General features: G+C 39.3%; 1 protein-coding gene across 1 annotated transcript in view; it reads left to right on the forward strand.

The window, feature by feature from the left end:
• The first annotated feature begins 16,871 nt into the window (after window positions 1–16,871).
• The window catches only part of NXPH2 (neurexophilin 2), a 110,031-nt gene continuing 100,509 nt past the window's right edge, over window positions 16,872–26,393 (forward strand). The window contains exon 1 of the mRNA XM_032856139.1: window positions 16,872–17,055. Within this exon, the coding sequence (XP_032712030.1) occupies window positions 17,005–17,055 (51 nt within the window). The 5' untranslated portion in view covers window positions 16,872–17,004. The remainder of the gene's footprint in view (window positions 17,056–26,393) is intronic.

The raw sequence follows: 26,393 nt of genomic DNA on the forward strand, positions 1-26,393 counted from the left end.
GACTTTCAGCAATTGTTTTACAACGGAAAGGAGGGCTGGGAACCTTTAGGGGAGATTTCTTCTATATTTTTAGTGGCTTCTAGAGTTCGAGGAGGTTGTTGATTAAAACAGTTTCAGAGGGTAATCTGATACCCATTGCAGTTGGCCAGGAAAACAAACTGGCACTGACATCTCCCTGAAATTTACCTGAAATATCCATCCATCTTATCTCTTCATAAACATGTTAACATAACCTCCTTTCGACTAAATTAGTTTGTTTAATATCACCTCCACACACAAGGCTTTTAACTTCTGCAACCTTCATTCATGTGTGAAAAGCCCTTCCAAGCTCAGGCTGCCACCCAGGGCTTCCCAATTCTGATGGCCCAACTGAATCGCTCACGCGTGAAGCTTTTCAGGATCTCCAGAGTGGAGCCCAGGCAGCTGAAGTTTCCAAACCTACCATGGATGATTCTGAGCCACAGTCAGTTACGAATGACTGCTTCAAGCCATGTTCCCCAAATATTGATGTGTGAGAGAAATAGAACACTGACACAGTTGTTCAACAGAAACAAACAAACAAAAACTAGTCAGTTAGCCATTTCTGTGTTACTCCTTCACAAGTAATAGGAAAGAACATGTTTACCCCTGGAGAAGCCCCTCTCCTATGGGGGCAAAACTAAAAAGGCAACAACACCAACAAAGCCTACTTCTTTATACCCTCAGGTCAAAATCTGCCGCACTCAGAAGTATCTTGCTACTTTAGTTTTTTAGGGGAAGCAGCAATTTAAATATGAAGATGGTGCATAAATTTGAGAATAAAAATAGCTGATTACATTGCAGGTGGTTGTTTTTCTTTGATATCTAATTTTGAATATTTTTTATTGTTCATTGTCCTTTCAACATATGTCTTTTCCCTCATTACATATCCCCAAGAGTTGTTCATTAATTTTTCACTGGTGACTACAGAGGAGGATTTGGAACGAGTCTTATTACAGCCGGGAATCAGCCAAAAACTTGTTGATTTAAGGTATATATTTTATTTCCTAAGCCAGACCTAGCTGGTGTGATGCCTGCGGGTAGAATGCCTGGCCTGAGTTTGCAAGACTGGGAAGACGGCAAAACTAATTGTCTCTCAGTGTCACAGCTAAAGAAGCTAAAAGACCTTAGCTCTTGGCATTCAACAATCTCTCTCTTGAGAAGAAAAAGTAAAGATAAACCAATGTGCAAAATCCAAAATGAGAAATCAAGAATTTCTCACCCTAAACCAAATAAAATAGGGGGAAAAACGTGAAAAAATTCTCATCCTACAATTTTCATTTGTTCACCAATGATCGCCCAACATCAAACACCATCTGGAACATAGGAGGTGCTTATTTGTTGAATGGCGAATTAATTCATAAATAAGTTAACTACTTCTGAGAAAATGCTGGCTGATACTCTGATAGACTTGGAGCTTGAATATCAATAAGACCAAAAGAGAATAATTTGGATGGATTTGTATAATAAGATATGTATGATTATCATTTACATAGTTCTTTCATTGCAAAAGACACCTTAGGTTAATCAAAAAGTATAGCAGACTAGTTAATAGCATGGATATAGTAAGCATTTTGGATTTGACACTAGGTAATTAGACAACTTTGGGAAAATTGCTTAACCTCACTGAAATTCATGTTTTACAATGAATATACATCAATTTTATAATTAGGAAATATTAATAAATTTTAAGATTAAACACTGTGCTACATGCACAAAAATTGGTTACCCAGCCCTAAAATAATATATAAATACAGTAAGGTGCTAGAATTGCAAAAGGAATAATTATTTGGAAAATGAGATATTGACCAGAGATGAAAGGGCAGCAGTAGAAAGGGTTTCCCTCCCTGCCCCCCAAAATAGAAAATAATTTAAAGAAAGGAATGTGTGGTAACTCTAGTAATTATAAAGACATCACATATGAAAATGACTTACCTGATAGGATATGGACTGGTTGGGATGAGACAGGGGCTGAGCTCAGCAGAATAAGAAAAACTAAATTTTATAAAAGTAAAGGAGGAGAAGGTGGAGGAGGGAGAAAATCGTGCCATTAGGAACCCCCACTGCCTTTCCCTGAAAATTTCCAGGGAAAGGTGGACACAATAAGGAAAAATTATTTTCCTGCTAGCCGAGAAGGGCCAGATCCTAGAGGTTGACTCTTCAGAGATGGCTGGTAAGTCAGCAGCTGCAAGGGGCTATGGGAAGCACAGCTGTAATGGTTTCCCCAAAAGAAACCGGAGAAGAGCCCTGAGAAGGACAGCTGCAGACATGCAAGCAGTAGCTCTGATTGTGAATACGGGTCCTCTCCTGCAACCTCCCATCCCACCATAACTAGAAGAGAGGTAGACCTCTTGTGAGTCAGGCTGACCATATTTAAGTGCAGTGGAAATAACACCAACAATGGTGTTATTGTAAAAGGCTCCACAGTGGGGCGCCTGAGTGGCTCAGTGGGTTAAGCCTCTGCCTTCAGTTCAGTTCAGGTCATGGTCTTAGGGTCTTGGGATTGAGCCCCTCATTGGGCTCTCCGCTCAGCGGGGAACCTGCTTCCCCACCTCTCTCTGCCTACTTGTGATCTCTCTCCTCTGTCAAATAAATAAATAAATCTTTAAAAAAAAAAAAAAAAGGCTCCACAGAGCTTCTTGATTAATTGGGTATAAAGAATTGGGGTAGAGAAAGTTCAGCAGAATGCTGTGACACTATAAATACATCCTGTCCAACTAAAATATATTGAACAAATTATAACCAGATATTACATGTAAATGATTCCTGTGGTATCTGAAGGACCAATGAGAAATCCACGCAACTTAAAATATATCTCCCATAATCTTGTTCCATGTGGAATATTCCCCATTCTTGACTCCACAAGTGACCTTTCTAAAGAGAAACAATGCTTATAGCCAGTGAGATGTGGTATAGTAACTAAAAGTCAGGTCTTAGAAGTAATCAGATTGAGGTTCAAATGCAAAATTGACTACTTCCCTATCTTATGACTTTACAAAATGTTCTTTAAATGAAGTCTTCGCTTGTTCTTATGAAAAACAGTATAGTAACACCAGAAATTTAGATTGTTTTAAGGATTTCGTGAAAATGTGCGTAAATCACTTAGCACTGTTTCAGACATACAGAAAATGTTAAATAAATAATAGCCATTACTATATTCTCAGGGAAGGATTATAGAAAAACAGGGACAAGGAAACTAATGTGGAGTGTGCTTCTCAGCATTATATATGCTTTTAGCTATATATGCTTTTAGTTAAACTTCACAATTCACCCAAGGTCACAAAGATAGTAGAGTTTGGATTTGAATATAGAACTATTTGACATCAAAGACCTTGCCCTTCTCACTAAAATTCCCAACCCGAATTTTGTAAGTGTATCATCAGATCAGAATCACTTTTCTTTTTCTGATCTCCGCACATCGCTTAGAAAAGACAGTACATGGTACAGCTGAGAAGGAATGTTTGATCAGAAGAACGAAATAAGTAGTCTCATAAATTTGGCCCCTCCATAGAGGACCTAACACAGGGGACCCCCCCTCCCAGTACCATGTGAACTCACCCAGATGCCAAGGGATTAGGGGAGATGAAGAGGAATGAAGAGAAAATGAAAGAGACAATTTAGAACCAGGGAGATGAACTGCATAAACAGCCCTACCCAAATCCAAACACTTCCCAGGCCAAATACTTAAATTTGGAGTCCTATTAGGCGTCTTAATATTTTATTATAGTATCAAACACTGAAATTTCATTCAAATTTGTTAATACTTAGAGATATCAGTCATGTACACCGCATACTCTCACATTCTGTAGAGAGAGAGAAGAACCTAAATACCATCTCTCCCTTTAGGGAGTTTGCCAGGTGGTGCTTCTGATAAGAGAGTCTCAGATAAAAATGGCACTAACAGACACCACAGGTTTGAGAAACGTCTAATGAGTGGTGCTCACAAATGTATATGGAAGGAATGCAGATACCAAGATACGACCACCACTTGTGTAACCCAGAGAAAGTTTCACTTGAGTTACATCTTGAAAATGGATTTGAAATAAAGGGGGAGATGGAATTTTGGAAGAGGCAAGGGAATAAATTAATGGGCATGAGGATAGCCCTGTACGTCAGAGAACTCAGAGCTGTTAGTGATTTGCTTTGACTGGAGATGAGAATCTAGGTTGAAAATTTATAAAATATAAGAGAGAAAAAGAAGTTGTTGCTGAAGAATAGACGACTTCCGGTCTCAGGCTATAGGAAGGAGACTTCGAAGTTTGGGTTTTGTTTGTTTTCTTAGTCAAGAAATGATCAATAAACTTAAAGATTCTCTCTACTAACAAAAATGTTCCTTATTTTTTACCAAGCTTTCCTCTGGGTGCCTAACAGTGGTTTAAGGACATACATGATTTTCATCTCCCTTCAAAGGGAGGAGCTATAGCCATTCAGTAGGTAAACACAAAACCAAAAGGAGACATCAGATTGCTAACAGCCAATCTCCAATCTCCAGGTTCTTTTTTTTTTTTTTTTTAAGGATTTTATTTATTTATTTGACAGAGATCACAAGTAGGCAGAGAGGCAGATAGAGAAAGAGGGGGCAGCAGGCTCCCCGCTGAGCAGAGAGCCCGATGTGGGGCTCCATCCCAGGACCCTGAGATCATGACCTGAGCCAAAGGCAGAGGCTTAACCCACTGAGCCACCCAGGTGCCCAAGTTGAGCTGAATCTTAACAAATGTTTGAAAGCAAATCAGTGGAGAAAGGCTTTCAACAAATGGTAGAATAAATGGACATCCATGCAAAAAGCAAACAAACAACTTTGATTCATACCCCCTGGTATATTTAAGAAAACAAACAAAAAACTTAAAAAGATCATAGACTAAAGGCAACATGTAAAATTATAAAAATTCTTCTAGAAGAAATCTGCATTACATTGGGTATGTCAAAAAGTTTTTAGATACAACTCTAAAAACACAACACATAAAAGAAAGTATTGATTACTTGGACTTTCAAAATTTTAACTATTCTCTGTGGAAGACACTGTTAACAAGATGAAAAGACAACCCACAGAATAGGAAAAAAATATTTGCAAATCATGTATCTCATAAAAGTCTTGTATTGAGGATATATAAACACTCCCCAAACTCAATAATATAAAAACAAAAACAAAAACACCAGATAGAAAATGGGCAAAACAGGGACGCTTGAGTGACTCAGTTGGTTAGGTGGTTGCTTTCAGCTCAGGTCATGATCCCAGCATCCTGGGATCAAGTCCCACATTGGGTTCCTCGCTCAGCGGGAGCCTGCTTCTCCCTCTGCCTTTGCCTGCCACTCTGCCTGCCTGTGCTCTCTCTCCTCTCTCTCTCTCTGACAAATAAATAAATAAAAATCTTTAAAAAAAAAAAAAAGAAAAGAAAATGGGCAAAACATTTGAACAGACACATTACCAAAGAAGATATATAGATAGCAAATAAACATATGAAAGCACCGTCATCATCATTACTTTTTAGGGAAATGCAAATTAAGAACACAATGAGAATTTACCACCTACCAATTAAAATTGTTTAAAATTTTAAAATCTGACAATGTCAAATGTAGATGAGGATGTAAAGCAACTGTAACTGTCACACACTCCTTGTGGGAATTCAAAATGGTACAGACACCAGTAAATAGTTTGTTGGTTCCTTTTTAAACATAAACATACGTTTAACATATGATCCAGTAATCCCACTACTGGGTATTTATACCGAGCTAAACTGAAAAACAAAAGTTCACACAGCTTTATTCATAATTGCTCAAAACAAGAAAAAACCTTGATATCCTTGCATAGGAAAAACAAACTCCAAAACATCTGTCCAACACAACATAGAAATTATCTATTTAGTCACAAAATGACATGGATGAAACATGTGGGCATTTTGCTAAGTAAAAGAAGCCAGACCCCAAAGGCTACATATTTTTTGTTGTCCAGAAAAAAAGGAAAGCCATTGGGATGGAAAATAAATCAGTGGCTGCCAGGGTTTGGGATTGTGGGTTAAGTACAAAGGAATAGCTAAGACACTTACAGGTGTAAGGAATTGAAACTATGCATTTGCCAAAGTCCAGGAAACCATACACAAGAAAGAAAGAGTTTTACTGTATGCAAAACAAAAACAAAAAGCATCCACTTCTATTCCACACTAATTTTAATTTTCTCAGAGCAGAAATACGTTAACTTTCATTAAGGGATAAAACTAGTTATTACAAAACCTGGTCTCTTACCAGGTCCAATAAGTAAGTTTAACTCATAACCTTTGCTCTCATTTTTTCCTTCCCCAGGATCAATTCAGAGACAAAAATCCAGACATATTTGACTTTGTACATGACCCACTAAATCTCTCTTGCGCGCAGAAAGACAAGGCTTTTATGTGGTTCTCTTTGTGTCTCCCAAAATATGTGTTTCATTACAGTAGTCACAAGAGGCACTCAAAAACTTCCAAGAAAAACAAATTAAGGGCTTTAAATAGTCTTTGAATAAATCAGTTTAATTTTATTTCATCTACTCTTCCCTAAACTTGGTTGAACTCAGAATTTTTTCTTCATATCTATTAACTTTCCTTGGAGATGTTTCAGTGAAATATACTTTGAGAAACACTTATAGATGTTGAAATACATTTTTGCACTTTGGATAATACTTAAAAGATTAATTTTGGATTCAGAAAAAATATTGAGGTCTCAAGAAGTTTGAAAGATTTGAGTGAATTATTTTGACTGACAATTTAGAGACCATGTGGCATTTATGAAGCCTATTTATATGCCTATAACCCTTACAAAGTCAAAGCCACGAGCTTCAGTCCCCCAGAGGGGTCATAGTTTAAAGAACCCAATCCATGAGACTGAAACTAATTTCAAAATAACTCAGGTTATTTACTTAATAACTTATTCATTTTACTTAACCTATTTACTTAATATTAACTTAATATTTTGAATACCATGAAAAAATAATCTAGTCCATGTAACATTTTTAGAATCCCCCCTTTTCCCTTTGCACTGTGTTTAGATACTAGAACTACTTTCACCTCTCTCCTATTAACCATTCCTGGAAAACCCCTCCAACCTCACTACCCTACGTCTCCTTCAGTTCTGCTTCTCTCACCATTTACTCTTGAACTGCCACTTGGGATCAATCTCGCAAGGCAGGACTTTCTTCCTGGAAGAAAAAGGGGGAAACAATCAGCAGGCCCAAGAAGAACCCTCTTTAGCAGGCAGAGGAAGGAAAAGCCAAGAAATATTCAGTAGTAATATTTATTCCATTAAAGGCTAAAAGAGGAGCATAGCACTCCCTGAGAAAGACTTTTTTGCAGTCAATAATCAGGCAATCAACATCAGGGAACTGAGCACCTCAGTGCTTATTAACCAATTGTGACTACTGTGGCCAATTTTCAGCTGTGTAAATATAAAAGGAAGATAAAACTGAGAGACGATGTCAACCAAGGTTCAGTCAGGATGGGCTGCCTGGCTTTCTCAGTCAGTAGAGCATGTGACTCTTACCTCTGGGTTGTAAGTTTAAGCCCCATATTAGGTGTAGAGATTATCTAAAAATAAAATCTTAAAAAAAAAAAAAAAGGTTCCGTCTGGATATCAGGCTATTCTGAGAAGCCAAGTAAGGTCATAAAGGGGAATCCATAAGGTGATCAGGGGAAGATGTCCTTATGACCATCACTCTGTGGATCCACACCAAGTATCTAGAGAGGGGCCTGGGGCAGTGACTGGCCAGCAGCAGAGCCCTTGGGAAGAGTGGGATATGGTGGAGGAGAGAGAGAGAGCAGGCTAGAACTCGTGGGTCCCATCTCTGTCCCTCTGCTAAAAATCGAAGACATTGGGAGAATAATGACTGTGAGCTTTCAGATCTCATGCAGACATAGATCTCTTTGGCCAGATCTACCACACAACAACACAAAAGAAAGGACATTGGGAAATGTGGTTCCTAGCTTGATGGAATCTCATAGAACATCCTAAATCAGGGGTTATTAATGAAATGAAAAGAAGTAAAACATCTCCTTTCTGGTTGAAAACAGCATTTACATGATTCAGATTTAACAAGTTTTGGGGTGATTCTCACTCAAAGTCAACATTATGGCAGATATTGACATACATACACATACACACATGTACACATAACTTCTTCAGTGGTATCAAACTATATGCTACTTTTCCCCATTTCTGTTGTTTAAAATAAGAAAAATGAAGAGTTTGGGCAGATCTAGAACTTCACCAAGATGTAAACAACAGTAGGAGATAATATTGTGTGATGGTTAGGATAGAACGTTCCAGATCGTCTGGGTCTAAATCCTGGTTCCTGTCATCTAAGAGTTAAATGATCTTTGGCAAAATACTCAGTTCCTCTCTCTATTCCTTAGCTTTATCATTGCAAATTTCAGATAATACCTGCCTTACAGGGTTGTTATAATAATTACATGTGATAATATATGTACAGCACCTGGGGTTAAAAAAAAAGAAAGTCCAATTTAGGAATGATTAAAAATAAGTGTTAGTAAGATTCCTGCTTGTGGCTATAAAAATAATTTTTTAAATATTCAATTGCTGAAACAGAATGGTTTTATAGTTATGTATTTATAACATATGTTCTCTTTTTTGCTATCAATCAAAATGCTGATATGTATTATTTAATAACATACAGATAACTCAATATGTTGCATATATCATACAACCCCAGAATCCAGGATATTTAATTTCTAACTTTAGTTAGAAGTAGAATACATAGATATGAACTGACATGCACAACTCCAAATTACTGAATAAACAATTGAAAATAATTGAGTTAAAGGCAGCACAAGTTGTATTTTAATAACTTAAAAATTCTGATAGGACACTCTATTGCCCTGTATATTGTTTTTTTTTAATTCTTTTTTTTTAAAGATTTTATTTATTTATTTGATAGAGATCACAAGTAGGCAGAGAGGCAGGCAGGGAAAGAGAGAGGAGGAAGCAGGCTCCCTACTAAGCAGAGAGTCCGATGCGGGGCTTGATCCCAGGACCCTGGGATCATGATCCGAGCCAAAGGCAGGGGCTTTAACCCACTGAGCCACCCAGGTGCCCCTGCCCTGTATATTGTTATAACTACAGCTTCATAATCTGGATCTTTGCCCAAGTTTATGTCAACCCATTAGGTCTTTCTCTTTATTATTTCTTGATAATCAAAGCGATCTCCTGTCCTTGGTTCTTCCTTTATAGCTATTTGTCCTAAATGGGACAATCATTCATTTTGCTATAATAAGTAAGATCTCATGGCTCTCTGGCTGTGTCTCTCAAATCACTTGACATTGACTCTTACTTGTTCACTGTTTTTCACTCTCTCCTGATATGCTCTTTTCTGCAATCCTGATTAAAGCATAATGTACATCTCTAGATAACCTATAAGATTCTTAAAAAGGAAAGACCCTGGACAGAAAATATGGTTTCGTGAGCATAAATCGGATGAATTTTAACTCACACAAAATATTGGCTATCTCTTAGCTTTCAAGTGTTCTGATCAATACTATTAGTATTGGCATGTGCTTTTTGCCTAGTAACGGTGCAAATTAACTGGAAAGGATTTTTTATTAACTTATCTCTTCTTCCTTTTCATATGCATGAAGACATAGGAACATTGATTGATTCCGTACACCTCATTTTAAATTAATGGCTTATATTTATCCATTCACATTTCTCAGGAAAGTGAGAATCAGATTTAGGCTACTGATAGTCATCCATTTAAAGGAGGGACAAGCAGGCCGGGGCCCGTCTGTTACATTTCACTTATGTTACACCTGTATGACTCCTAATTGAGGGATCCCCTGATCTAGAAGACAATGAGTGATCCCTAGCAATGAAATCACTCAAGAATGCAGGTCCTCAGTGTGTGTCAATATGTGCTAAAGAGTATGGTCCATATTCAGTCCCTAAACAAAGTCACACTTAAGAGTCATGACGGTTTGCCAGCAGCTCATGCTTTATGAGGCAATGCCACATTTGGCCAGTAGAGAGCACTCAAGATATTTCAATAAATGAAGAGACAGTCTTGGTACGATTATGAACCCTGCCAGGGAAACATCAGACAAGTTCATTTTAGATCAGCGAAAGGGCAATAAATGCCTCCAAATGCTTAGAAATTGGGATTTTTGTACCAAATCCCAGTAGCCTTTTAATGTAAATCTGTACTTCATTAGGGTAGGAAAATTAGCCCACTTGTTTCCTAAGACAATTGTCGTCTGAAGGCAAGAAGACTACAATGCATTTGACACAGCTTGAAATAAAACAGGAAGGCAGCACTGGAATAGCAATGCCCAGGTTCAGAGGGACCACAGAGTGGAATACGGAAGTTGCATTTCACAAAACAAGACTCAAAATGTAGCAGACATCCATCCTGCCAAAGAGCACAGTTCAAAAGCGACGTGTATTTGCGAATGCAACGTTTGAATAACTAAGAACCTGGCTGTAAACAAAAACTGAGTCATAATTGCTGGGAGCCCATGCACAGTGCCTTGGTGTGGTTACACCTACTGGTAAGTGTGGCTGCGGCTATGCCTGCCTTGGTAAGTGACGGCCTCTGTGGTGCATAAGGAGGAGCTCTTGTTCTTTAGAGGCAGGAAGCGGTGAAGCTAGCTGCTGCTGTGATTTTGTACGCCCAGTTCTTCTGATACAGCAAGTGTGGGTCTGTGCTTACAAACCAGGTGATGGGTACTGAAGTTCTGTCCAGGCCAACACAGAAAACCCGGAGTGTGAGCAGTTAGGAGATGAGAGTCATTCAGATATCTATCAGAGAAAACTGGAGGCACTTTTGAGCAAGAAAAGACCACGTTAAGGAAAAAAAAAAAAAGAGACATCTGAAAAGAATCAGTGAGGAAACTAAAGAAACAACTTCAGCTTCCTTCTGCAGAAAATTGGAGGTGGTTGCAAGTGTCAGGCTATTACAAAAGTCAGCTCCTGGGAGGACTGGTTTTATTCCCTCCTCTCAAGGGTCAGACCTCAAGCTGTCTGCAACTGCTACCCCCAGCTCACTTTAATGCACTTACACACTCAAGATGGCCAACCCAATACTCTGCTCAAAAACTTCTAAATCTAACCTCAAATTGAGTGAAACTCCTTCAACCTCTGAGCTTCCATTCATGGGAGCCATTACATGCTTCTGTTGTCATTGTTTGATTTAAGTCTGGGTTTGGGCATGAGCAACCAAGAGTGCTTTGTTAATATGGGGTGGTTAGGATGGGGGAGTCCTCTCCAAACTTTCTGCATCCCAGATTTCTGAACCCTAAGCATTCAGTTCAAATTGGAAAATTTCCATTTGATTACCCAACATAGTATTGTATAAGTGTGTTTTTCCTTTGCTGTCTCTTTCTTAATCATTGTGGATCAGCTAGGCACTCCATCCCATCCGAGAATAAGCCTAGTACAGTTGGTCAGAAGAGCAACTGATCTGGAGTCTGGTGTTCTTGGGCCATGGCCTGACTGTATAACCTTGGGAATATTGCTTTCCCTCTCTGAGCCTCAGTTTCCTTATCTATAAACTGAGGGGTTAAGCAAGATGTTATAATTTTAACTTCCTATGCTCTGTTCTTCTGCCTTCACACCACCTAGGAAGCAACATCCAAAACAGGCTAAATGATTTTCTAGTTGTGATACCCATCATATTTAATGTATAAGTGGAAAAGGTGATTATTCAGTCCAATAATCAAACATATATGGACAATGCATGGAAACATACATGGAACAATAATGAAAGGTTTATAAAAAAAATCATTCCAATTTGTAGAGATGTAGTGAGATGTAGCACTCAGGGAGAGGCTCTCTCCTGCCTTGTAAGACTTGATGTTCTCTTTACCCAGCAGCCCTCCCATCACAGGACCCACTGGGAACCCCAGGCCACCTATCTCCCCACTACCTCTCCTTTTGGCTATGGACCGTGCCATCAACCAGCAGCTCACTCCTGGTAGCACCTTCTAACATCCATGGATGAGATGGTGAAGACATACTGTTGTGGCCACCAACTGTGGAGAAAAAAACATTTCACTACAGAGGAATCTTTTGATTTGTGTCTGAACCAGGAGCCACTGAGATGTTTATGTGATAAAACTTTTATAAATTCCCCAGACATGGTGCAAATATCTACACAGAAGATCTCTAGCTCTTTCCTGGCATGTCCTATATAACTGAGAATGTAAATAGGTTCAAACAATATTCCATTAAAACCTCAATGCATTCCAAAGTTGGGCGGGGGGGGGGCTACAATTCTGTAGGGGAAGGAAGGAAGGAAAGGGAAGGGAAGGAGGGGGAAGGGAAGAAAAACAGAAGGAGAAAGGGGAGAAGGAAGGAAGGAAAAATACATTTCTGGTAGACTAGTACTTCTCAGCCATGACTGTATAATGAAAACTGGGTGAAAAATATCAGTGCTCAAGCCCATGTTAGAGATGTTAAATTCCCCAGTGATTCCATGTGCATTCAGGGTTTAAAATCAATGTAATGTGGCATCATATTTTATTAAATAGTGACTCAATAATATTCAATTACTCAACAAGAGTGTCAACTAAAACGGATTTTAAGTTGTTAAGAATTGCTACTAAAAGCCCACCAGCTTATTACAGGGGTCTAAGAGTTCCAAAGGCTCTCTGAACATTCTATCTTTCCTTGGGGTAGGTACTGCCATATTCCTGAGTCCTGAACCCCACTTCCCTGAGGGCTGCAGAGGAGCCCCACACCATGTAATTCTCCTCATGTCTCACTCTTCTAAAATTGTTCCCAGATCGATGCTTCAGGCTCAGTCCAGTCACACATCTTCCTAATAATAAGACAGACTCTGGGGCTTTTAGCATCCATAGATCATTCCCACAACTCTTATTAACTAAAGGTTCATTCATTCACTACATCAAAACTTTTATAACTGCCGGCCAGTTGAAAACTATCTGAGGTAGAGTGATGAATTAGAAAGAACACCACCGCACAGGAAGCTCAAGGCCTTGAATCAAGCTTCAGATCCGTCTCCCAATGACCTGCAGCAAGTCACGTAACACTTGGAGTGTCTGTTTCCTTAAACATAAAGTGAGAAAGTTGGTTAATGTCTACTATCTATTGTGACTCTGAAATGCTACTCTGCATAGAATGTTCTTATCCATGTGCTGGTGAGGGTGCCAATGGACAATAGAGTGAGAAAGTAAGTACAGGGAAGCCTAAGAAAAAAGCTAATGGTCCAGATGAGCAACAAGTTGACAAATTTGCTCTCAAAGCATTGGCAGCCCTATAAGTTGCCTGTTTGAAAGGCTACAATGGAGTCATATGGCAGTAAAATTTGTTAGGTTCCACTTTCTGCCACTTGTCTGTATGAAAAGACAATTTTCACTCCCCTCACACTGTGAAAACCACCCTTGCAAAATGAAAAGGCAATGATCTGATTCTCTAGCTGTTAAATTGCCTATATGAGAGAAAGTGGTGATGTTTAAAGTGAAGAAAAAAAAATTCCTCCAATATGCCAGGAAAGTTTAAAAATATTCCAACCCCAAGTTCAGTTCACTGTTCCTTTACAGCAGCTCATGCACCCACATCTCTGCATTCTTGTCTTTCCAATGACCATGACCATCTCATCATGTGACCTCCTCCTCAAGACCATCCTTCATGTACATCTTTGCCACTTGATGTGACTTTCCTCCTCCAAAAAGTTGTAAGACTCCTTATTTCCTGCAGCTCAGGCTAAACTGTTCAGCTTGGCATTCTCAGATCTCCACTGTCTAGCCCATAACCTAACTTTCCTCTCACTTTTCCTCAACATATTTCCTCCAGCCACTTTGCTCTACTTATTGTCCATCTATCAATGATGGCATATGAAGTCCCTGCACTTTGCTTTGCTCAAGCTCTTCCTCCCACATGGAATGGCTCTTCCCATTTTCTACCACATAGACTCATTTTGGGCATTGGCAACTGAGCCAGCTCCCATTTCATCTCTGCCATGAAGCCTTTGTGTTGGTTTACAATGATATTTCTCCCCTAAAATTGTACGAGGCAGCACTTAAGCTTACACTTTCCTGTAATGTCTACTATGTTGTTTATTATGTGTTTCCTGATTAGACTGTATATTCTGAAGGACAAAGCAATACATTAAATGCTACTTTCTGCCTGGTTCTCCTCCTTTCTTCTTTCCTTTCTACCTTCTTTTCCTTCCTTCTTTCCTTCCTTCCTTTCTCCTACTTTCCCATAGTATGTACAGCAGAATAGAGTAAATTATCAGTAGTCACCTTATTAAAAAAAAACCACAGTAATACCAGACCTTAATCAATGAGGCCCTTGGTGCTTCTCTCTTACACAGCCTTATCAATGGAACACAAAATTTCACTCATGTCCCTTAGTTTTTAGCTTGGAATTCGACACCTTTCAGCGTATTCCTTTGTGAGTATACTTTGTACTACTCAGACACATTCCAAGTTTAGGTCCCTTTAAAATTGTGTGTCCACAAAGGTATAGAAATGCCCCAAGAAATATGAACCAACTTAAAAAGTTAAGTATTCCAGTAATTAAATCGCTTAATTATTTATTTCAGTTGAGTGTTAAGTCAACCACTCATCATTTAGAGAGTTAAGGATAACAGAATTAGAAACTACTAAGTCAGGAAGGGAGCCCACCTTCTGGTTTTATAGATGAGTCAGTTGAGGCTCAGACACCAAGTCTAAATGAATCTAAATCTTGCAAAGTCTTTTGCCCTCCCCTTCCTCTTCTAGCAGCATGTCTCTAAAAAGGGGTTCTTCTACGTCTGCCAAACCCTTCCTCATTTAGTCCTTTTTGTTTCCCAAAGACTATCTATAAATAGCATTGCAGACTTACACAGGGACCTAAAGTTGGACAAGAGGATCAACCCATAGAGATCTCTTCCAATTTTTGAAATGATCTTATTTATGCTTCTAGGATAGAAAAACTTTCTAGAAGCAGCCTCTAAGCCTTGGTGAAGAGAGAATTTTTATGGACCTGAGGGCTAGCTATAAGAGGTGAGTTATAGATTTAGATCTGTAAATAATGATTGTGTCTAAGAGGCAGTTGCACGGAATAGTAAGAGTCTGAGGACAAGCAGAAGTGGGACAGAGCTGGTGCATCCTTTCCTACTGGGTTCTGGAACTACCAGTCAGGCTTGGCAAGGGGTCAGGAAGAACACATGGCCCTCCTTTACCTTCCTCCCTCCATACACAGAATGGAGTTGTGTTAGAAAGATACCCCACCTATAACCTCAGAAACAACATGCTTTTAAAGTCACACTGGGACCCCGGAGTACTCTCTCTCTCTTTGTCTATACAATCTTGGTACACCCAGTGAAAAGGTGGGACCTTGCCGCACCCAAGGTAATCCTATTCTTCTTGGGACCTACCTGCAAGACCCCCCTGCTTCAAACGTCATCCTGGACCATTCAAAGACTTTTAGACTCCCCCTTCATTTCTATATTAGGATGGGAGATGGGTTGTAAGAGGAGAAGAAAGGTTTTCCTAAAATGCCCCTAGGAATTTCCTCTAACATTTCAGCCCAAACTTCATTTTTGTTGTTTTATTTTTTGAAGACTGGAAATCAATTGCAATTCTTCTCCCTTGCCTCAACATGTTTTTCTTCCATAAGTAAAAGTTTTGCATTTCTGGAAGCAGGAAATAACCTTATTTTGCTCATTCTTTTTGAAGCAGCTGCCTCGAGACTCATCCCTGGAAAAGTAGTTTTACCTCTCTGGATCTTAAATTTCCCACCTGCTCAATAAAAGGGTTGATGAGCGATGGTTAAATTCTCATCCACCATAAACAGTGGAGGAGTCTGAGGCCCACTGCCCTTTGACTTTTCTCCTGGAATGTCCAGCACAGAGGTAGTTGAAGGTTAAGGATCTCTCCAATGCCAAGTGGTTAACATGGGGGTGAGGCTCACTGACTGCAGGTCTGAAGCCTCTCCCCGGCTCAAAGACACCCTCTCCAAGATTTCTCGAGTGTGAAGCTGCTGCGGGGTCTTCTCCATTCTTTCCCGCGTCCTGGCGGAAGGTTTGTGTGGCCCAGCTCTGTCGGTCTCCCGGCCACCCAGCTGTCTATACCATTTTTAAACCCAGTCGAGGCTGCACCGCACACCTAGCTCGGTTTCTCACGGTTCTGCCACTACCCCTCTCCTCCAGGTGCCTCTCGGTTCCCACTATTTCCCACTTCCAGAAATCCCTTCAGCCGCACCAGCCACACTTTGCATCCCTCGCTTGGGGCTCTGGAGCTAGGCGCGGAGGTGAAGAGGGGCGCTCTCCCGGGGCGTCTCGGGCTCCAGCTCCACCTCCACCTCCCCACATCAGCCTTTCTTGTTCGCTGCCCCCCACGCCCCGCCCAGACCCCTGCTGCCTTCCCTCCAAACTCCTTGGGTGTTCTCCCGGAGCCCTTTTTCTTGCATCCATGTAGGTAGACTCCTCCCCGCCCTTACCTCCCCAGTAAAACGGGAGCGGGTCAGTGGGTAGGGCGGTTGGCCCAGCCGAGTCACCGGACCGGCTCTCTGCTGGGCGGGGACCGGGACAGAGAAGGCTCCGGGCCTTCCCCCAGCTCCGGGGAGCGCTGAGCTCTGTCAGGCAGACGCACCGCGGGACCGGATCACTAGAGCAACCTTGGGCTGGAACCCGGCACCAAAGCGCCCGAGCCGCCGCCTCCAGTCCGCGGGCGTCCCCCGCGCTCATCCCGACTTCGGAACGCCGGAGCCTCAGGCGCCCCTGAAGCACCGCTCGGCGTGCGGGTCTCGAGCGGCACCGCACGCTCTTTTCCAGGCCCCCAACAAGGAGGGGCGCGCGGGGGGCCCCAGAAGCACCTCCCGCCAGCCCGCCCTCCCCCTTCCCCGCCCGCGCACCGGGTCCGCGCGGCGCGGCGCTGCGCTCGGATTCCGGGAGGAAAGCGCCGCGCGGTGTCCCTGGCGTCCTCAGTCCTGCCCCTCGAAGTGGAGATGCGCGAGAGGCAGGCGAGGGCGCGCAGCTCGTGAGACGCCGCGCCAGCCGGCACCATGCGCCTGCGGCCGCTGCCCTTCGTCGTGGTCCCCGGCTTGCTGCAGCTGGTGAGTGTCCGGCCCGCCGCGCGCCTAGCGCGCGGGGGACGCGTTTCGGCGGGAAAACTGCGTTCGTGGCCGACTCAGAAGCGGAGACTGGGGTTGCACGGGACCTCGGGGCTGGGAGCACGGGGGGTGGAAAGAGTTTGGGGTTGCTTTAGGGGTTGGAAGGGAAGAATCGAGGAATTTAACAGAGGGGACCTTGAGGCGGATGGAGGGTTTAGCAAGGATTGGGACTTGAGGGCTGGGGTAAAGTGGGCAGAAAGTGGCCGGGGTAAGAAGATGCGAGAGGGGATGAGAGTAGAGGGGTGCGATGAGGATGGTCTGAAAGATTTGCCTCCAGGCCAGAGTTTGAGGGGCTTGGTGGTTTTTGTGTTTCACATGGTATTTTGCCCGGATGCCTGCAGACACTCCTTTCAAACCGGGCATCGTGCATCCTTGTTCTCAGGGTCAGTTCGTAGCTCCTTGCTAGGGGAAACTTAGGCAAAAGACAGATTTGGGAATCGGGGGGAGATTGGATTTGTCTTCGTTTTCGTCTGGCGCAGGGGACTGGGATGGGGTTTTGCGCCGGTGGGGTTGCGGGATGTAACTTTCACGCCAACTCCATGCTGGAGCCCCCTCTCGGGAATATCGTAAGCAGTGTGCTGCCAAAGACCTCTCCCGCCTCGTCTGTCTGAGGGGGCTCTGAGGCATATGAAGGCCGTGAGAGGGTGCTTCAGGGTTCTCCGGCGAGGCTCTGGGTGACTGTTAGTCCTTTAACTATCTTCTCTCCCTGCTTTTCCCGCGCGGCGCCGCGCTCTCCTCCTTCTGAAATATGCCTCCATAATATATGTATTGTTAGTTAATTATACTTAAGGGAGATCCCAAGTAAAACCTTCCAGAAGACAACTTTTAAAGTAAAATAGGGAAAGGGACTGCTTTCGCCTGTGGATTTCAATTGTTCTCTAGGTACTTAACCTTGATACAGTGCTGTTAAGGGTTTTCTCCAGGTTCCACGGTTTCTTTGGTCCTTATACCTAAGATTTTGCTAGTTAGCTATGGGCTGTTAAAACAAGATTAAGGAAACCAAGCTATCAGAAAATGATGATCTCTCCCTTTCTCCTCTCTTCTCTTCTCCTCTCTCTTTCTCTTTCTCTTTCTCTTTTTCTTTCTCCTTTCTCTTTTCTCTTTCTCTTCTATTATTTCCTTTTAGAGGGAAAGATCAACTAACTTAAGAAAGTTTCTCTGTGAGATGTATGATACTGTAGATGCCGAGGTACTTGCAAATTTTGAGGATGGAAGGGATTCTAAAAGGTCTTAGTGAAGGGGAGAGGATAAGGAAAGGCCCGTCCATTCTGGTTACAACAGAGACTAGCTTTACTTGCACAGCATTAGGTAAGAAATTCTTCAGTGACATCAAGAGGAATATGCCTTGATGTTCCCAAATGTCCTTCATGGAGCCATCACATCCTGCCTATATACAATATTGCATGTTAAAATAAATTGTACATCTAAGGCATTTTGCATGCAACATATAAGCCACATTAGACTTTAGTATTACTTGCTTTTTTAAAATGTTTAATCTGGATTCCAATAAAAGATGGTCTAACCAGCAGCATTTGTATGGTGTACATAAATAAAACTCCAAAGGCCTAGAGAAATCAGGTACTTAGGTAAGATTTTCAGGATATCTTCATGAATCTCTTAGTTAATTTAATTTTGCATTCAGTGATCCAACTGTGTATCTGTTCCGCCGTGTTAGACTCTTAAAGATGAGGAAATATATCTGGGCATATGATGGGAAAAAGTTCTCCTATCAGCCACTGTATTGGAAATGTTACTTTTTTTTTCACACCACTGTAGTCAATAAGAAATAGGAAATACATCTTGAAGGGATTATATATCCTCCTTAAGAGCTAGATTCTAATATTACAACATGGATTGATTGATTCATTTTTAAGGAAGCTTATGTCAAATTCTAATCCGTTTTTGGATTGTGCTTGGGTTGTAATGTTTTTTTCCTGGAGCACTTTATCATGGTAAGTGAGGTGTGAGCTGCAGCTGTGTGATAAGCACACATTCCTTACTCTGCCATCCTTTTGGACAATAAAAGGCTGTTTACATTCTCCACATTCTTAGAGCTGTTTCCAGCCACACAACACAAGGGGGTTAGGATGTGAGCTGAAAACAGAGTGACTGGGGAAGGTAGACCTAAATGAAACATTCCCCAGTCCCACCATGTACCCCACCCTGGCAGGTATCAAGGAAGGCAAGTCATAACTGGACCCTTTAGATGACTCACAGTTTTATTCTACCTTTTCCAAGCTGATATTGGACTTATTTGCTCAGTCCCAACAGCAAGTGGATAAAGTGTTTTCTAGATGTGAAAACTGGACTTTTAATTTTCTAGGAACTAGAAATAGTTGTATTTAGTAGATCTGCCATGGGGGGAGTGAAGAAGTGGGGGCAAGGTTGGATTATTGCTAGAATTGGATTTTATTTTTTCAACCACCTGGGCAACCTGAAGAATGTACTTTTTAAAACACGCTAAGTTTTTTAAACCAGTAGTGGATTCATTTGGGGATTTTTAAATTGAATTTTAAGAAAATGGTCTGTTTCATCGAAAACAGTCACATGGAATTGGGTCCAAATAAGTCACTAACCACACGATACTGGTACAATAACTAGAATGTTTTTACTTGTTTTTGTAATACTTAAAATTTGTAAGAAAACAGTTGGATGAATTGGTAAATATTGCAGGTAGCCTATGAAGTACGTGCGTGTTACCTGCCTTTGTCCAGTTCTCCTTCCTGCGTCCAGTGTTTTAACAGATACATTGCTCACCTAATTAATAGGATTGCTAGGCAGTTGCAAAATTTAAATATCAATCCTAAATGTATTATTTTCTCCGAAATCCTTATTCAGCAACCATTCTTTATTATAGTATTAACAACACATTATTTCTTTTCTGCCATCTAATGATGAGAAAATTAGCATTTGAAATTAATATTATAATATAATGAGTGTTATTTCCTGACATGATGCAAAGTAAAGACTTCTCCAGATGACAACTTCTTACAGATTTACATGATAATTTAGGACTCATAATAAGTGTGATTTTTGCCTTTAAGTAAAATGCAGATTGTAAAAGATTAAATTTGAATTTAAGTAGATTATTAGCTTGAGTTTAAGTTAAAATTCAGTGATGATTTTAAAAATAAGTTTGTCATACATTTCAACTTGTTTTTCTGTGTTACAATGATTTTATAAAGTAAAATATAAATTAGAAGTGATGTAAGGTAGCGAATTTTTAGAATTCTATAAAATCAGAGCACCTGTGAGGAAAGGTGTTACAATTTTAAGTTTATCCTCATTGTGTAGTATCTTCCCACATGAACTTCCTTTGTTTATCTTTTAATAAATTAATAATTTTAGGATTTGTTTACTATGATATTCATAACATATATTATTCTCAGCTCCGTATTTACAAGAAGTGGTAACTCATGACTGTCTTCCATTCAAAAATCGTAATTTCCCTCATACAGTTCTGATCAATAAACATCAAAACAGTATTTTCTAGTGTAGGATCAATAGTCTCTTGGCGAGATGATGATAACGCACAGGCGGAAAAATACTGCCATATCATGGCTGCGACTTAAGAGTTGACGGGACATTACAATTAATTCCTCATTAAAAACACCGTATCTTAGACGTTTTTAAAAATGAGAATTAGGATTAGACAGCTAAGTCCTCTGTTCTTGCCATTCACCTCTCCGAGCCTGTTGTGTTCCCTTGGTCTGTTGTGAGATTTATGTTATCTGGTTCAGTGTTAAATGCCTTCCACATAGGAAACTGACTCCTCTTGGGAACTTATTTTATAGCTTAATAGATTTCCAAATGGAAAAGAAAAGCTTTCTTAATCTTCGTTGTTGTTTGTTTTTCTTTAATATTCTTTCTGTATTGTTTTTGATTAATGATCAAAATGCTCAGTAAGGCAGAAGGCTTTTTGGAAAACCTTTTAGAAGTTTTACATTGTCAGCTTAAAAATGTGTAGCTCTTGCAAATCGAATGAATTAAGAAATGTTGATTTTATAATACGTTGTCCACCTTTTACCTGTTAAAGAGCTGAGCTAATCAATACACTTTGAATGATTTAGACATTTGGTAGTAGCAATCAAAGGTGAATATAAATGTGTCACAGGTTCGTGATTTTGTAAAAGCTCTAAGACTGTCTCTTACTGTTTACATATTCTGTGGACTCCTTTACCTGAAGCATTGCTGGGTAAGATTTGAAAAAAGAATTACAGCTGCACACTCAAGTGCCTACAGTTAGGGCTGTGTCAGCGTTTCTGTAGAGAATCTCATTTCTATCTTAGCCATAAGCATTATTGCTGGTAAGAAGTTGGCATTTAATATCTTGATCTGGGAGTCAATTATTTTAAAGCTGCTTTAAAAAATTGGTCCAAATGATCTTGAGCACTCATCCATGTGAGGTTACTCTCGCACTATTCATACAGTACGGAAGACCATGATTTAACAAACTGATTTCTGTATTAGTCTGGCGTAGACATTATAATGTTTAAATTATTTTAAATAATCCTTTTCCAATTAACCCATTTATTGCACTGTTGTAAGACTTTGAAACACTATTTCATCATAAGTGTTTTTTGCCGTGCCAAAATCAGATGCCCTAATGATTATTTTTATGAGTTTTTACTTGCTAACAATCTACTTGATTTTTTAAAAATTATTTTTGAAATGACCAATGGTGTTAATACAACTCCATTCCTTATTTCAAAACCATGTTCCATTAAAAAAAAGTATTTAAAACAATTTACAGCATAGATTTTCATATTATAGAAGGAATTCTAAGATATGATTGAAAACGTCCATTTTAGGTTATTTTTAATTTATGAAAATCTAGATAAAAACCTTCAAACAACTGTTTGGTTCATTGTGCTATAAGATCAATATATAATAAGGGATTCTGTTTCTTTGTAGAATGACCATTAAAAATTAAAATGTCATTACCTAAACCCAAAAGCTACAAATCATATTTTCCTTTTTTCCTAGCCAGATCATTTAAGAAGTTAAAATAATGTCTTTAAACTTGCCATTCTTATCAATTTTGTCTGTCCTAGATTCATGGACGTACGGTAAGGGACAAGGGAAGTTTTGTATACTTAAATTACAATAATAATGCTGTCTTAAAGTTGCACATACTTACTATTTTCAAGTTTCTTCCATACAGTTTACCATGTTCTGTTCTCCCAATAAAACTATAAGATCAAGAGGGACATTTTAAATGTCTCCATTTGTGTATTGGAATGAACAATGCGTTTGGTGTTCCATTTTTAAATAAATTGCACATTCAACAAATATTGACTGACTGGCTGTTTAGACCCAGACAACCACACCGAGACGACAGCAGACATTGGGGACGTACCAGTAAGCATAGTAGGACTGATCTGAGAGTGTGAGTATGTGGATGTGTGTGCACACATTTGTGTGTATGTGTCTTGTGCAAGTCCCTTAACAACCTCAACCCTTCATCTGTAAATGAAGTCATTAATGATAAAGTGGATGAAAAGTGCTTTCTTGCGTCACTTTCCTTTTTATCATATGGTAACAGTGTTTCTGGATTTTTCTTTTTATGAATTACGTCTTTAATTACTGTACAATTTAAAGTATGTCTTAATACAAACATAATTGTTTTAAAGATAAGTTTTACGTGGAGTTTATGCTGTGTAACCACATCACAAATGATATGTGTATTTAGAAGTAGATTTAAAACACTGCAAGATTGATTAATGTTATCACTGTTTATGGGAAGAGAAAATTAGTGAAAGTAGGCAAAGGGAATTGATGAACATTTATTTAACCCATATAATCAACAAAATCAATAAAATTTAAATTAAAATGGTGTATTCAGGCTTTTTTCCCCCGTGTATACTATTTTTAAATTGTAAACTACTAAAATCTAGTTATTGCTTTAATTTAAATAAAAATAAATTGATGCTGAGTTAAATTCTGATATTTAAGATAAACAGCGTAACGGTGTGATACTGTACTTCAACCAGAAAATGATCCTATGACTTTCGTACACCCCAGTAGAATCCAGCCTATTTAAATCAGAAATAGTTTTAACTAACTAAAAAGGTTTCAGGAGTTTGGATGTAAATGGTATGGAAATTTTGAAAGAAAACCAACAAAGAACTGGCATGTGAGACCCTATCAAAGGTGGAGAAAATGTCAGTGACTGACTTTGACCTCCAGAATGCCTCACTCTGTTCAGTATCCATGCTGAGGTAGAAACCTCAACTCATTCATTTTAGGAAAGTTTTAAACAAGTTTGTCATAAAGTCAAAGAAGGTAAACACAACAAACAGGTTCTTGGATCATGTCCTTTGGTCAGCAGTTCCATTTAGAATTTAATCTCCCAGAGTCCAGTTTGCCAAGTACTTTGGCGAGTAAATGTATCTCCAGTTAGGATCAACCGAGGATCTGAGAGTTCCTCTAATTTCTCAAGATCTCAACCTGTACCACTTGAGATAAAGATGAACAGGAAGAGAGCAAAAGGTCTTAATTTCTGTTAAGGGCCACTTAATCCCAGTTGTCTAAGGGGAAGGTCGGAATGTGAGAAGGAGCCTGGGGGATGGGGCCGGGCTACATAGTAGGTACTTACGCTTGTGCAGAACTTGGGAGCATCCATATGTGATTGTTCTTTAGCAATAGCAAATTTCCTCTTGTTCTCCCTTCCCTTTCTTACATTTGTAAAGGTAGTATATCATTGACTCTCCATCCTGATCTCTTTGGATCTCTTTTTAACATTTCTATGCACAACCCCCTCCCCTCCACTTTTTGATTTTCATTCTAACTCTGGGCAACTGTAAATAAATCTCCTGCAGAGAAGTACCCCCCAGGTGCTGGTGTTGGATGCACCTTGCCAGGAAGCACTCAGAGTCAGAATGTCCTTCTGTTCCCTTCCCTCCCCCTTAAGCCAGCTTTTAACAAATGACTCACAGGTGCCAGGGTTGTCTTGCTCGGAGACTTGGCGGAATATTCCAGAGTTTCCTTTGAGGGAGCAGGTTGAATCTACCTCAAGTGGATTTTGCCTGAGATCATACATTTCCATGGCTTCCTTCCACTCTCTGACCTGCAGCTCCACGCTCTTACCAGACTTCCCTGGAACCTCTTCATTAGAAATCACTCGCTCGGGGTCTGCTTCTGGGGAAACCGACCTAAGATTTCTGTTTAAATGTTTTTTTTTTTTTAAATATTGAGAAAATTTTAAAATAGGTATTCTCATCCTTTTCTGCTTTCTGCCATCTCACAGTAAGAGATAATCACTATGAATAATTTAATGTGTATTTTTCCAAGAATTATGTATATGTATGCTTTTATTATAATTATATCAACACAACAATGTTCTATAACATTTTTTGTTATAGAATATATATTATGGCCATTTTTATGTAATATAGAACAGCTTATATTTTTGAGGATTCATAGTATTTCATAGCATTGACATACCATAATGTATTTGATCAATCCCTTATTAATATTTTGACTGTTTTGAAGTTTGTGTATACACTTGTAACTATGTAAAATGAATGCCTAGAGTTGAAAATTCTGGTTCAATGCTGGGAATGTAAAATATGATTTTTGATAAATATAAATTGTCCCCTAATTGACAATACCAAAATAGAGTACCACACACAGTGTATTTGCACATGTGTGTTCCTATCTGGATAGTATTTTCTCTTTTTTTTAACTTTTCCAATCTATTAGAGGAAAATACCTCACTGTTTATAGGGAAGGTGAAATGTCTTTTCATATTTAACCATTTGTATTTCTTATTCTTATTAATTTTCTTAATTTTTCCATTCTTTTTTTTCTACAGCTTTAAATTTCTATGTCTTTTATATTGGTCTTGCACAATCGTTGTTTATTTTATTTTATTTATATGTTTATTTTTTAAAGATTTTATTTATTTATCTGACAGAGAGAGACACATGGAGAGAGGGAACACAAGCAGGGGGAGTGGGAGAGGGAGAAGCAGGCTCTCACTGAACAGGGAGCCCAATGTTGGACTTGATCCCAGGACTCCAGGATCATGACCTGAGCTGAAGGCAGACGCTTAAGGACTGAGCTACCCAGGCGCCCTTGTTGTTTATTATTCCTTGGATAGTTTATACATTATGGAGTTGTTGTGGATACTGTTTCTATGCCTGACATTTTAAAATTATTTTTTGCTGGCACACAAGGAAAGATATTTATTTTAGTGTATTTATGTTTGTATGAGTTCTATTTCTGAACTAGATTATTTTTAATAATCCTTTAATTTGATTCTCTTGGATTTTACATATAGATAATTATATTACCTATAAATAATCTTATGTTTGTCTCTTTAGTAAACATTGATGCCTCTTGAGTTAAAATCTACTCTCCTAGTGTACTGAGTAAAACCTTCAGAATACTGGACTAACACTGGGAAAGACAGAGTTCTTGTATTTCCAACTTCAGTGAACACTTCACTCAATATGTTTACTTTTAGCTTCTGGTAATCTATCAAGTTAAGAATATACTTTTATATTGTACATTAAAATAAATTTGTTGATCTCAGAGGTCGATTTCAAATATGTTTTTAGCATCCTTCAAAATGATCATTTTTAAAATGCGAACCTCTGTATATTTCTTATTTATATAACATAATTTTCCTAATATTTTTCCTAAAATTTTCCCAGTATTAAGCTGTTTAAACCAAGTTAAATGATCTATATTTTAATACACTGGTACATGTGTTTTATCTTCTTAGTATTTTATTTAGGAACATTGATAATAATACATAAGTAAAATACAGCAAAAGTGGTTTTACATCAGGATTATTCTAAGATCATAATTAGAAAGACTTCTATTTTTTTTTTCCTTAGTTCTGGGAGAAATTAAGATGAGAATTGCTTCTGCCTTGGAAGTTTGTTGGGAATCATTTTAATCCACTTGAGCCTTTTTGTTTCAGGAGAGATCTATTGGAAACATTTAATTGCCATTATGACTACTTATCCCCTCAGATTTTTTTTCTTAAAAACTTTATTGAGTCCCTTTTGTTAATTTTAAAAGAAAAGTATGCATCTTTGCACATCTTCAAATTTATTTAGCATAATATCATATATACTATTACTTTAATTTTTTTAAAAATTTACTTCACATCTGTGAATTTACACCAAATCCCCCCATCCCCCTGCCCCAACCAAGTTTGTGTGTTTGGGAACAGTAGTTGCTGGGGGACGGCCTTCATTCTTTTTGTAGATCTATGGCTGTAACTAGAAACTTTCTGTGGCAGATTCCAGAGTTAACTCTATAAGCTG

The sequence above is a fragment of the Lontra canadensis genome, unplaced genomic scaffold (genome assembly GCF_010015895.1).
Source record: "Lontra canadensis isolate GAN:19392208 unplaced genomic scaffold, GSC_riverotter_1.0 scaffold11, whole genome shotgun sequence".
NCBI classification, from domain to species: Eukaryota; Metazoa; Chordata; class Mammalia; order Carnivora; family Mustelidae; genus Lontra; species Lontra canadensis.